Source organism: Electrona antarctica (genome assembly GCF_951216825.1).
Source record: "Electrona antarctica genome assembly, chromosome: 24".
NCBI lineage: Eukaryota > Metazoa > Chordata > Actinopteri > Myctophiformes > Myctophidae > Electrona > Electrona antarctica.
The window spans coordinates 27,295,622-27,310,656 of NC_136803.1; the positions used below are offsets into that span (position 1 = coordinate 27,295,622).

Genomic DNA, 15,035 nt, shown 5'->3' on the forward strand with positions numbered 1-15,035 from the left:
ACCTGACAGTTTTCTGGAAAAGCTATGTTTCTATGTCAGTCGTTCTTCGATTTTTCAAAAATAGCAGACCTACAAGCTCGTAGCGCGCCACTCGGTGGCGCGCTACGAGCTTGTAGATCTGCTATTTTTCAATAGCTAAAGCATAACATAATGCTAACACCAAAAGGGGTTCCCGCCCAAAATGGGTCTTAAGGCTAAATGCCTAAACCGTAGGTTGTATAAAGGGCAATATCATTATATAAACTCAAACTCCTATTGCATATTAAGCCGGTTCATCACAAATATAAACACCTTGCGGCTTTAAGCTGAAGTATTTCAGACTAGTATTCCACACCACACTCCCATCATAAATCATTTGTGAGGTAGGTTCAATGTGGGTCGCGACAGAAATGAACTAGTTCCCCTTCCAGACAATACAGATATGCACAGCATGCGCCAGCACAAGCACTCAAGTACACGCGCGCACACACACACACACACACACACACACACACACACACACACACACACACACACACACACACACACACACACACACACACACACACACACACACACACACACACACACACACACACACACACACACACACACACACACACACACACACGCGCATACGGCGTACATGGAAAACAGGTGCCATCCCTGAGGCTTCCCATTAGGTCAGTAGAAATGTTTCATCCGTATCTCAGACGTTTTGTTTTTGCTCATTTCAAAGGGCTGCGTAAGTGCTAGACAAAAGAAACTTGGCCAGACATCAGCGCTCCAGATGGCTGTTAAAGGCTTCTGTCAGCTTAGATCAGGGCTCACCGTGGCAGTACGCTTGCTTAGCACGCTCCCTTGTATGTAGAGGATGGGTGTGTGTACAGTGTGTGTGTGTGTGTGTGTGTGTGTGTGTGTGTGTGTGTGTGTGTGCAGTGTATACATATACGAGCACACAAGTATCCAAACATCAGCACATATACACCCCCCTGACTGTTCTTTGTTTTTTTGTTTTGTTTTGTTTGAATTTAAACCAAAGGACACACAGTGGAAACAAACGTAAGTTTATCCGTGACGTTCCTTTTCCTGAGAAGCATATATATCTGCATTCCAACGGGTTTTCTTTTAAGCAAAATGTCAAACAAACCAGTGCTTCTAAACCTTGTTCATGTCAAGGACCCAGAGTTTGATACGCATTAGGCCCTCGGACAGGCTCTATTTTCGTCCATGCTAAACTCCTTATCCCTAAAAACGACTTTTCCTTTTTTACGATTTAAAAAAAACATTTTTGAATGAGTTCAAATAGCCAATTGAACGGCACGAACGATTTTAAAATGTTTTCTAATTAGTAAAAGGCAAAGAAGTTTAGGGATAAGGCATATAGCACGGCAAAAATAGGGCCTACCTGATATCTCTGAGTATTTATTTAACTCTCTGAGAGCGCACAAACGTTACCAAATGGACCGTTTACACTCTCAGAATTACGGACCCCCCCCCCTACGGACTCTACAGTATATTGATAAACACTGAAATACTATCTAATCGACTCAAACCCTGCACCCCAACCAAGACTCACGGTCAGTCTCGCAGGCCCCGGAGCCGTCGTTGGGACAGATGCGGGTCTCCACCTTCCTCTTGCCCAGCTGCAGCTGGTGCGGGTCGGGGAGGAGCGCGCGGCAGGTGTAGCGCGACCTCTGCTCCTGGCGCGCCCCGTCCTGGCTGACGTTGACGGGCATCCAGGGGGTCCAGGGGGTGTTGCGGCGCACCTCCGAGCAGGCCTCCAGGTTGCAGGCTTTGTATTCCTGGAAGGTAGGTGGGGGGGGGGGAATCAAAGAAATAACCCATTAATGAAAAAAAAGGGGAAAAACCTTGTTTCTGTATCAGTGGTGCTCAATATTTCATGTCAAGGACCCCAAAAACTATATGTAATATGCCCCCCCCATCTGAAAATATGTTGTTCCAGGGACCTCCCCAGAAGCAAAGATTTCAGTTAAAATGTTCACTCTGTAATAATAAATATTCAAAGATTTGAGGCACATTTTCATGATTTTTCAAAAATAGCAGACCTACAAGTTCATAGCGCGGCTCTCGGTGCCGCGCTATGAACTTGTAGATCTGCTATTTTTCAACAGCTAAAGTATAACATAATGCTTTAAAACACCAAAAGGGGTTCCCGGCCCAAAATGGGTTAACAGCGTCCCTCCCAATAACGAGTTACATGAGTTATATTTTCATTATTATTATTATTCTTCAACACAACGACAAGCAATTACACCATTTTAAAGCGGATTTTCATGAAAAGGAACGATCATGTCGGCGCGGTCGTTCTTCAAAGGTTAGTGAAATCCAGGCATTGCGAATTAATCAATTCCGCAGTCAAACTGTAAAGACCTTTGCCTTCTAAATCAATTTTTCTTAGGCCTCACTCACACGGTCGCAACAGATTGCTGTATGCTTGTTGTATACAAAGGGTGTGACACAGCTTGCCCCAATGCATTTCCAATGGGAGTCACATGGTTTGACACAACATTTGTGTTGTATGAGGGGGAGGGGCGCAGTCGAAACACAGCTGAAAGCCATACAACAACTTGTAGTCCAAAATGTGGACTACAAACCATGTGACTTCCATTGGAAATGCATTGGGGCGGCCATGACACTCACAACATTCATACAACAAGCATGCATCAACGTTTTAAAGGTCTGAGTGAGGCCTTAAAGGTTTTTGTGCAAATTATCCCCCAAATTGACAAATATTTGGTCACGGACCCCCACACCCATGCGACGCGCTGTGAGCTTGTAGATAGGCTATTTTCAGTGTAAAATCAGTCCTCACGGCGACATCAAGGCCCTCCAAAATAAATTTCAGTCGACTAAATCAACTGTAGATTTAGTCGGCTAAAATCGCATGACACTTCGACGACTAAAACTAGACTAACACTAGACAACATTCCAGGGTGACTAAAATATGACTAAAACTAAATGAAGTTTCAGTACAAAGACTATGACTAAACTAAAATATAAATGTGCTGCCGCCAAAAACAACACCAGTCCGGAATCACATTTGTTGTAATAAAAAAATAATAAATTACACGAAACGTACGCTGTGGGCCGTGTATAAAGTTAACAGCATGAAAGGAAAAGGAAAACACAAAAAAGGCTCCATCTTGGCTATTATGACAGTGGAAGTGGAAGTGGAACAATGGACGTGCCCGTGAGAGCACTTAGAACAACATTTACATAAGAGAGCAGTCGGATAATAGCCCATAAAATATACCGTCAGACACGTTTAGCATAAAATGGGACGATAAAAGATGCTCATATTAAAATGTATTCAATGCTATGACATAATTTGAAAAGAGAACATTTCATTTCACTTCAGTACAGTGCTCACATTGTTACTGCCGGTAATAAACGACAGATGAAAAGCAATAAAAAGGGTGAAACAATGCATTTGATACTCATGGCTAATGTAGAATCCCCCCTACCAAATTTCTGACCAATCAACACTGACGTCCAACACCCACGCGGGCACAAACAAAATAGCCCAATTTACAAATTGGTGAGCTTGAATGGTTCGCAGTATGAAACCAACCGTACTGAATGAAAGATACCCGTTGTCACACTTTGACTCATGGTGCAGACTTGAGCAAACAAACCAAAAAGCTCTCAGGTATTTGGGAATTGACAGGGCGTGTAAATGACCATTTGTCTCTTAAAACCCATTTAGGCCTGACGTCGAAATTTGGACAGTTTTCTGAAATACCCATGTTTCTATATCAGTGGTGCTCAATATTTCATGTCAAGGACCCCCAGAATAATCTGTATTTGGCCGCCGACCCCCATCTGAAAACATGTTGTTCCAGGGACCCCCCCCCCCAGAAGCAAAGATTTGAGTTAAAAACGTTAGAAACGTTATTCAAAGATTTCCGCCACATTTTCGCAATTTTTGAAAAATTGCAGACCTACAAGCTCGTAGCGCGGCACTCGGTGCCGCGCTACGAGCTTGTAGATCTGCTATTTTTCAATAGCTAAAGTGTAACATAAAGCTTTAAACACAATTGCAAAATGGCTGCCATGTGAAATTGGTCAACGCAAAGGAGTGGCGATTAGAGAGAGAGACCCTGTAGTGAGTGACACGAGAGGTTTGATGATTTGAACCCAGTTTGATTGGCTGGACAAATCTACGTACTGTAGGTAACGCGAATGACTGCTGAAACTGTCCTTCCTGGACTACAATACCCATAATGCTTTGGTGCACTGCTCCACCTTGTGGATAGGGGGAGGGCTGTCTTACTGAGACAACATGGAAGTAAGTGAGCCCAGTGTCCATGACACCACGGACACTTTGAAATACTAAAATAAACAAAACCCCAGGAAAGTGTTTCTTGTCTCCCAAACATAATAGAAATTAGATCTGGTTGCAAAAGGGAACGAACGAAGTGAGCACTAACTATCACCCGCCCGCCACCAGAGGGCAACTGAAATTGGAAAGATACAGAGGTCTCTGTGTGTGTGTGTGTGTGTGTGTGTGTGTGTCAGACTGCCACAACAGCTTTGTTCGCTTCCTGCGTTTACGCGTCTTACTTGTGTTTATACTGTATGTTACTGACTACACTTGACCACTGAAGGCTGTACTCTTGTATCATGAATACGTTTGCTTTTCTTTTCTAAGGTCCTGTTACTTGATGCCATTCATGCTTCATGCCCCTGTGGGCTTCTGCAATATAAAACCTGCATAAAAAAGATTTTGAGAAGAAAAGAAAGAGGTTGTTGTGAACGCTAGGAGATTGTGAAGCACTTTGGAATGGACATAAATGCACCGTGGCATTTTGCCATTACCCTGTGTATAAGCGTGTGTGTGTGAGCGTGCGTGCGTGCGTGTGTTTGTGCGTGGCTGTGCGCGTGTATTCATTTGAAGTGTGGATAATAACTCGGAGTCCTTTTTGCTGCTTCGCCAGCAGCTTGAAAACTTTCAGGACGAGCCGTGAAACTAGTAAAGATATATTTTTTTAAATGTAGTGGTGTGGACATGGCCTCCCCCGACATCATTAACCCATTTTGGGCGGGAACCCCCTTTTGGTGTTTTAAAGCATTATGTTATGCTTTAGCTATTGAAAAATAGCAGATCTACAAGCTCGTAGCGCGGCACCGAGTGCCGCGCTACGAGCTTGTAGGTCTGCTATTTTTTGAAAAATCGTGAAAATGTGACGCGCAAATCTTTGAATATATATTCTTTCAGAGCGAACGTTTTAACTCAAATCTTTGCTTCTGGGTTGGGGTCCCTGGAACAACATATTTTCAGATGGGGGGGTCGGCGGCCAATTACATATCATTTTTGGGGGTCCTTGACATGAAATATTGAGAACCACTGACATAGAAACATTTTCAGAAAACTGTCAGGATTTAGAAGACATTTTGTAGAATATTTTCTCAGGTCTAAAATGGGTTAATTGGCCAGTCTTGCATTCCCCCCGCTGAGAAGCCGTGTCTTAGGGGCGAGATAACGATCGCACATATACCTTTTGGCGCGGACCGTTTCCAGAAGGTTACGATAATAAAGAGTTCAAACGAGCTCACCAACAGCAGGTGGTCTCCAGCCGAATGGCACGTCGGAGAAATCAATAGTCTCTCATTTAATAAAAAAAAAATTGAACTGAAAAAAAAAAACACTTCAAAAGAGAGGTCGACGAAATATTATGCGGTATATATCTCTGGTCGTGTCCCTCCTGGCTGCTCCAGAGTCTGGACTGAAGGCACAGCGTGACATTTTGATTTTTGAACAACTTGAAAAAGTCAGTATCCTCTTTGAAAAACCGACCTCTGTAGACTTGCTTTCACTGGTTGATTTTATATTTAACTTGATTATTATTATGATTTAGTATCTATCTATCTATCTATCTATGCATTTTATTACATTCAAATGTCCTTTCCCAATGTGTTCATTTTGCTGTTTTGCTGTCCTGATGTCTAATGCTTAACCCATTCTGGGTGGGAACCCCTTTTGGTGTTTTAAAGCATTATGTTATACTTTAGCTATTGAAAAATAGCAGATCTACAAGCTCATAGCGAACTTGTAGGTCTGCTATTTTTGAGAAATTGTGAAAATGTGCCTCAAATCTTTGAATCTATATTCTTTCAGAGTTTCAGTTTTTAACTCAAATCTTTGCTTCTGGAGGGTCCCTGCCTGGAACAACATATTTTCAGATTGGGGGTCGGCGGCCAATTACATATAATCTTTGGGGTCCTTGACATGAAATATTGAGAACCACTGATATAGAAAAAAAAAAAGACATTTTAAAAAATATTTTTTTTAAATTTCGATGTCAGGCCTAAATGGGTTAATGTTTTGTGTATACACTTCGATTTGTCTTGCATTGCAATGTCCTTTACCAATTAAACTCGCCCGTGTCTATATTCCAGCGTTTGCATGCCAGAAGTTGTTCAGACTGCCGCAGCCCTGGCTAACAAATGACACCATAATGAATGTAACGCTGAGGCAGGCTGGTGGCGGCTGAGTCATAATGGGACCTTTATCTTAATTTTCCATTTTTGGGAGCTGCTGAACTGTATTATTGGGCTCAGTGAATTAGGAGGGGCGGGTAAAATAGCAGGGACACACAACTAAGTGGTTTGGTGCCTGAGCATAAGTTATTATGGAAGGAGAAGAAGACAAAAAAAGTTACAGAGAAAAGGGGGGTTGAATATATTATGGCTCTCACTCTCTGGAAGAGAGAGGCTGTGATGAATGGACAAACCGATGTGTTCTGAGGTCGTAATCGATCGTAGCAGTAGTGATGTTTTTAACCCATTTTGGGCGGGAACCCCCTTATGTTATACTTTAGCTATTGAAAAATAGCAGATCTACAAGCTCATAGCGCGGCACCGAGTGCCGCGCTATGAGCTTGTAGATCTGCTATTTTTGAAAAATAGTGAAAATGTGCCTCAAATCTTTGCATATATATTATTACAGAGTGAACATTTTAACTCAAATCTTTGCTTCTGGGGAGGTCCCTGGAACTACATATTTAGAGATGGAGCTCGGAGGCCAAATACATATAATGTTTGGGGTCCTTGACATGAAATAGTTTGAGAACCACTGACACAGTAAACATGTGTTTTTCAGAAAACTGAGGACATTTGTAGAATCGTCCTCGGGGTCTAAACGGGCTAAGCATTCCATTGACACGGGTCTCAGAGTGTTCTGAAGGTATCAGCGTCGCCTCAGTTGGATAATACGGCCTTGTTGACGGATTTGGAAGAGATTTTGAAGGTCTGGTTCCAAATATGAACCAGTATTTAATGTGTAAAATCCATGATATTTACATTGGAATGAATGAGCGGCCTGAAAGCAGTGTTGTTTTTGACAGCAAATTTAGATTTTAGTTTTAGTCATAGTCTCTCTTCAATAGTTTTCATTTAGTTTCAGTCACATTTTAGTCACCTGGAATGTTTTAGTAGATTTAGTCGACTAAAATGTATTTTGGTGGGCCTTGATGACGTCGTAATGACTGTTTTTACACTTGCTGAAAATAGACGATCTACAAGCTCACAACGCGTCGCAGCGCGACGCGTTGTGGGCTTGTAGATCGGCTATTTTCAGCATGCATCTTATTGTAAAATGACTCATACTGGATCTCTTGTCCACTAGTCCCTTCCTAACATTTTAGTCTAGTTTTTATTTGTTGACGAAATTGTCAGTATATTTAGTCATAGTTTTAGTCATCAAGACTCATCATAGCTTAGTTTTCATTTAGTTTCCATGTAGTTTTCGTCAGTGAAAAAAGGTAGTCGGACGAACATTTTCTTGTCATAGTTTTAGTCGACGAAAACAACACTGGTGGTGAGGTGTAATAATAATAATACCATGGTACATCCGGGGCAGCTGTTTCCGTTCTCACAGGTCCTGGTCCTGGAGTGGACCCCTCCTCCGCAGTCGGCACTGCAGCGGGCCCAGGAGCCCCAGGACGTCCAGAGCACGGGCTGGGGACACGGGACCTTCTCGTTGCACAGCCTGGACACAAAACACACGAGGTCAAAGAGGTCCAGGTGTTATTTGGTGCAAAAGCCCATTATTTCCCCTACCATAAGCCCTCAATGAATTGCATTGAATTGCATTTAATTGAATGGGGCTATGGGGTGTTGTGCTAATTTGCTTATTTCCATCACTCAAAAAAAATGTCTTTAAAGGGATAGTTCAGATTTTTTGAACTTAAGTTGTATGAAATACTTGCCATTAATATAGTGGTTGCAACTGTATTAATTGATTGCCCGAGTCCCGTGGTGGGAGTTCTGCTCTGGTTTTGGTGAAATATCAAGTAGTTCCGGTCATTTTGTGGGGGGCACTGGGGGCCACGCAGTAAAAGTTAATTAATCCACAAAACTAACGTAATTTGTATTGTTGACCTATTTCTAAAATATTAGTGCAACTTCCGTTCTTTTTTTACCCCTCTATCACACAGAACTATGTTTTTTGTGTCTATATCACTACGCCCAAAATAGTTCCATGTGATGGAGGGGTTAAACTTGAACGAAAGTCGCGCTAATATTTTAGAAATAGGTCAACAATACAAATTACGTTCGTTTTGTGGATTCATTTACTTTTACTGCGTGGCCCCAGTGCCCCCCACAAAATGACCGGAACTACTTAATATTGACCAAAACCAGAGCAGAACTCCCACCATGGGACTCGGGCAATCAATTAATACAGTTGCAACCACTATATTAATGGCAAGTATTTCATACAACTTAAGTTCAAAAAATCTGAACTATCCCTTTAATGTCTATTTAGCAAATAAAAACAGTTTTGGTTGTTAGTTTTCAAAATTTGCTCTGTAGTTATACAATCTATTGCTGCTGACTGCCGAGTAATAAGACAGAATGCCCACTTGGGCAGGTGCGATATTGCACTTTGAGCGTCAGGCAAGTGAGGCAACATCTCTTGTTGTAAGAGTAGACCTAAGTAGAGTTCCTAACTGAACAGTGTCTACAGTTCTCAACATAAAAGACAAGAGAATCCACCCATTTTTCTGTTAGGAACACGATGACATAAATGTTCCCTACATTGTCATTTTTAAAACAAACATTGAACTAAACACAATCATTAAACCTGTATATCAACAAATGGCTGAAGAACGTACACAATATGTATTTTGTAACGCGTTTTATTTCACCCATACTTACAACATAATGTAAAAAAAAGTCCAATAAGAAAATCCATTAACAAGTTAAAAAAAATCGATCTATACATGCAGCTGTATGTTCACAAAAATATACCAAAAGCTTTTCCACACAAAACAATCATTGAAAAAAACGAAATATATGATCTTTGGTAATGAAAAAAACACTCAAAGTGAGTTAAAGATCGACAATATAATATTAGAAAGAGTCTTTGACAATATGTTTTTATGTGTGATAATTGACTATAAGTTATCATGGAAACCCCATATAAATTATATAACAGCTAAACTAGCGAGAAGTGTTGGTATCCTGGGCAAAATAAGACCTCTTCTAAATTTCAAATCACGGCACACCTTGTATTGCAACCTTATAACACCATATCTCACCTACTGTGTGGAGGTGTGGGGTAAAACCTACAAAAGTAACCTTGAGCCATTATATATAATGCAGAAAAAAGCAATAAGAATAGTAAACAATGTAGGTTATCACGAGCACACAAATATACTGTTTCTAAACTCACATACTTTAAGACATAAAATGCTTCCTGGTAATATTCAAAATAGGTTTAGGGATTGTAGGTATGAGCTGAGAGGTGAAATTAACTTAAAACAACCAAGGGTCTGCACTACTTTGAAGAGCATGTGTATTTCTGTTCGTGGGGTGAAGCTGTGGAATAACTTGTCCGAGAATTTAAAACAAAGTGTAAATCTAATTCAATTAAAAAAAAGGCGATATTGAATAAATACCATGCGGTACACTGAAGAATCAAGTATAATGCTGATGTGAAATGTATAACTGAACAATCAGGGATCCAAGTATTGAACCTTATGCTCTTGTCTGTGTTTTGTCTGTTTGTATTGTTGTTTTGTTTGTTCTTTTTTCTTGTGGTTGTTATTTGTTTTTTTATGTACATGTTCTACTATTGTTTCTGAACTACGTTCTTATGTAAGGAGGATAGGCATACATAAGCTTTAAGCTTCTGCCTATTCTTTTTCGATCGTGTTTTTAAAAAAAAGAAAAAAAAATGTTTTGTAATTGTCTAAACTGAATAGATCGAAATAAAACCATTCATTCATTCATTAATTTGGGTTTCTCTTCAGTGTGAGTTTTCTGGTGTTTTCTAAGGGTGGGCTTGTCAGAGAAGTGGTGGCTACACTGATCACATCCATATGCTTTCTCTCCAGTGTGAATTCTCCGGTGGCTTTTAAGGTATGCCATTCGAGAGAAGTGTTGTCCACACTGATCACATCCATAGGCTCTCTCTCCAGTGTGAATTCTCCGGTGGCTTTTAAGGTATGCCATTCGAGAGAAGTGTTGTCCACACTGATCACATCCATAGGCTTTCTATCCAGTGTGAATTCTCCGGTGGCTTTTAAGGCTTTCCATTCGAGAGAAGTGTTTTCCACACTGATCACATCCATAGGCTCTCTCTCCAGTGTGAATTCTCCGGTGGCTTTTAAGGCTTTCCATTCGAGAGAAGTGTTTTCCACACTGATCACATCCATAGGGTTTCTCCCCAGTGTGAATTCTCTGGTGGCTTTTAAGGCTTTCCATGTGAGAGAAGTGTTGTCCACACTGATCACACCCATAGGGTTTTTCTCCAGTATGAATTCTCTGGTGTCTTTTAAGATGTGCCATTAGAGAGAAGTGTTGTCCACACTGATCACATTCATAGGGTTTCTCACCAGTGTGAATTATCTGGTGTGTTTTAAGATGTGCCATTCGAGAGAAGTGTTGTCCACACTGATCACATTCATAGGGTTTCTCTCCAGTGTGAATTCTCCGGTGGCTTTTAAGGTATGCCATTCGAGAGAAGTGTTGTCCACACTGATCACATCCATATGGTTTCTGTCCAGTGTGAATTATCTTGTGGGTTTTAAGGCTGTCCATTCGAGAGAAGCGTTGTCCACACTGATCACATCCATAGGGTTTCTCTCCAGTGTGAATTCTCTGGTGGCCTTTAAGGCTAGACATTTGAGAGAAGTGTTGTCCACACTGATCACATCCATACGGTTTCTCTCCAGTGTGAATCATCTTGTGGCTTTTAAGATGTGCCATTAGAGAGAAGTGTTGTCCACACTGATCACATTCATAGGGTTTCTCTCCAGTGTGAATTATCTTGTGGGTTTTAAGGCTGTCCATTCGAGAGAAGCGTTGTCCACACTGATCACATCCATAGGGTTTCTCTCCAGTGTGAATTCTCTGGTGTGTTTTAAGGTGTCCCATTGTAGAGAAGTGTTGTCCACACTGATCACATCCATAGGGTTTCTCTCTAGTGTGAATTCTCTGGTGTGTTTTAAGTTTGGACATTGTAGGGAAGCGTTTTCCACACTGATCACAGCAGTGGCATTTTTGCTTAGTCAAGCTTCTTTGTTCATTCACCTCTGGTAGAACAGGGAAGCCAGACTGATGATGCAACACTGAATTGGAAATAAATAAAAAGGAAATGTTGTTTAGAGGCATTTCGATTCCACAATCTCGTTTTATATTTTAGAAAAGACACAAAACAGTCAGTCGATTCTGAAAACAAACGACTAGATAAAAAAACATCCTTATGGCATGCATATAGACACAGTAAGCAACTTACAGAGGTCTTGGTGATCATTGGGTCCTCCCTGTTGAGCAGAATCGTTTGAGGTGGCATTGAGAGAGTCCATCTTCACTTCAAGCCTGGAGTCCACAGTCAGATGTGATCAGAAAGTATTGATATCCTGGAGGAGTTGTGGAGAACTGACAACTACAAACTCTTCTTATACTAGAGAGTCTGAGGTGGAACCACTAACTACTTGGTGTTGATTGGCCAAAGAGTGGAACAATAGAATCATCAGCCACCAATCACAACCTAACAAACTGCTGCATGTGCTCCACCCCTCTCTGACTCCTCCCCAGGTCATGCTCTATGCAACATTCTAGAAATAAACTGCTAACTGTGAGATTGCTTTGTAAACTTCATATTTAATATATGAATCTATCTATATCCAATATAGAGTATCTGACTATCTGGATAATATATGTACAGTCTAACAATATTGAATAAGTGGATATTAATGAAGTGTTACTGCAGCAGAGCCATTAAGAGGGTTTCTCCACATTATTTCATCATCACAAATGAAATGAGGTTGTGCAATTTACCTCATGCACATTCAATAGCTTACAGGGTGTTTTGTGCTGTAACTTGGAGGTATTTATGGCTCAAACGTGCTTAGTATCTCTCCCTGGCTAGCAACAGGTGAGATGCACTAAAAATTTACCTTCAATTACTATAACACAAAATACTCATGTACATAAATGATATATTCCTTCAGTAACAACAAAATAAAATCACAGTGTTTCAAAACGTAACATGTACACAAAATGAATCATTGGCACCTTGTGGCTATTGCTAAACAGCCAGATCCAGGCAAGATCTGGCTGTGATGTGAGTGATTGGCAACATTCGGTCAAATACTGCTCTACAAAGTTAAAATGACACAATATACAGGTCAGGAGCTGTCCAACAACATTTAGAATGTGGAAGATTTGGTTTGGAAGATTATTTCTTAGTCTTACCAAGCAGATTGCAAAGGATTCTCTATCTGTGTTTGTTTACTACAGCATAGGAAGAACCACCATGTCATTGAACAGGAAAAGGAAGTTTTCCTGCTTAAGTACTGACAGGAAGTAGCATCACTGGTAGGCTGGACATAAACTCTTACAGGCTCACTGATTGGCCAACTAGGGTGGGAGCCAGGTCATTTTAACCTTTTGCTGAAATATGCTAGACACCCTGGTTTGTATGTTTGCAACGTTTTTTTCCTTTCATGTATATAGCTTGTTTTACATTTTAAAAATACTTGCAGAGCAACATTTTAGATATAATTGTATAACTTAAATGTGTGTTATTTCAAAGCATTTTAGATTGTTTCTAACACTTTTAAATCAACTGAAAATTTACTTATTTATTCATCCCATTAATTATTTTAAATACAGACTGCTGATTTCAAGCCTGGGTTACACCTATATACAAAAAAGTGTGCTAATTTCTCTCTCTCAGTTGGAATGGAGACAAATCTGAAATGGTAACCAGAGAAATGTGTTAATAATACAATTGATCAACAGTAATATGGAGGAGGAAAGGCCTGGGGTTATCACTCTTTCAGCTTTCTAGTGTGCAATGTTTCAGGTGTTAAACTGCTGGTTTATAATAAACCTTAGAAATCAGTAGGTATAGTAGTTCATCCATCTACCAAAACACTCTCCATTGGGACTCCTACTGGAGAATGATGTTATCAAACTATATGGTATGGATATTATGTACATGCACTGAGTATCTGGATAAATATGTACAATCAACTATTATATTAATTAATTGTTACTGCAGCAGAGCCATTAATCCATTGAGACCTGGAACGCATCCATGTCACGTTAGCGTTTAACCACATTAACCATTAACCCATTTTGGGGCGGGAACCCGTTTTGGTGTTTTAAACATTGTTATAATTTAGCTATTGAAAAATAGCAGATCTACAAGCTCATTTTGAAAAATCGTTAAAATGTGCCTCAAATCTTTCCGAAAATTGTCATGATTTAGAAAACTTTTTTTTTAAATTTCGACGTCAGGCCTGAATGGGTTAAGAGGATTTCTCCACATTATTTCAGTAACATCAGAACCAAGTAGAACCAGCTCTTTTTTATGTCAATAAAGTCATTATAAACACAGGGGTGAACATACTGGGGGTTTGTTTCACACTGCAAACTCCACATTTCTCAGCACAGACTACTCCTCATTGCTTTTGAATAAAAACGGATTCATCATGTTTGTGTTAGTGTTCTGTAGGCTCATAGCAGAAATAATAATAATTCATATAATTCCTAAATAATAATAAGCCTAATGAAATTGTTGATGAAACTGTGATGTTAGAATTACACTTTAATGTCTATTTAGCAAATAAAACTGTTTTGGTTGTTAGTTTTCAGAATTTGCTCTGTAGTTATACAATCTATTGCTGCTGACTGCCGAGTAATAAGACAGAATGCCCACTTGGGCAGGTGCGATATTGCACTTTGAGCGTCAGGCAAGTGAGGCAACATCTTGTTGTAAGAGTAGACCTAAGTAGAGTTCCTAACTGAACAGTGTCTACAGTTCTCAACATAAAGACAAGAGAATCCACCCATTTTTCTGTTAGGAACACGATGACATAAATGCATGTCTCTCACCTCTCCTCTCGGCCCTGGCCCACGCAGACGCGGCCGCCGTGCCGCGGCGACGGGTTGTTGCAGGAACGCTGGCGGACCTCGAAGCCGATGCCACAGCTGGTGCTGCACTGGCCCCATGACGACCACGGGGTCCAGCCGCCATTCCTGCGGGGCGGGGGAGAGAGAGAGAGAGAGAGAGAGAGAGAGAGCAGAGATTAAAATAGGGTGCATCCCAAAACGCAGTTTATAGTTAAGGGACGCAATAAAACGACGACCTCTGCATCCACGGGATGCACTACTGTACTGCTTTTTTGCTAGCTTTAGTTATAATAATCATTTCTTTTTCTGTTTTCTACATGAATATAACCACATTATAACCATATAAAATGAAATGGGTAAAAATGGCGTTGAAGTGGGACTCAACGACCCTGCATCCCGGGACTCATTACATTGAAAACCTATTTACTGTACATCACTGGAGAGAGAGAGAGAGAGAGAGAGATAGAGAGATATATAGAGAGAGAGAGATAGAGAGAGAGAGAGAGAAGAGAGAGAGAGAGAGAGAGAGAGAGAGAGAGAGAGAGAGAAGAGAGAGAGAGAGAGAGATAGAGATAGAGATAGAGATAGAGATAGAGATAGAGATAGAGAGATAGAGATAATAGAGATAGAGAGATAGAGAGAGATAGATAGAGAGAGAGAGA

General features: G+C 40.6%; 1 protein-coding gene across 1 annotated transcript in view; it reads right to left on the bottom strand.

The window, feature by feature from the left end:
* Window positions 1-15,035, bottom strand: part of LOC306917443 (semaphorin-5B-like) — a 169,182-nt gene that overhangs the window by 19,448 nt on the left and 134,699 nt on the right. Inside the window, exons 15-17 of the mRNA XM_079495669.1 lie at window positions 14,356-14,499; window positions 7,846-7,993; window positions 1,559-1,784 (exon numbers count right to left, since the gene is read on the bottom strand). Coding sequence (XP_079351795.1) covers window positions 1,559-1,784; window positions 7,846-7,993; window positions 14,356-14,499 — 518 coding nt within the window. The remainder of the gene's footprint in view (window positions 1-1,558; window positions 1,785-7,845; window positions 7,994-14,355; window positions 14,500-15,035) is intronic.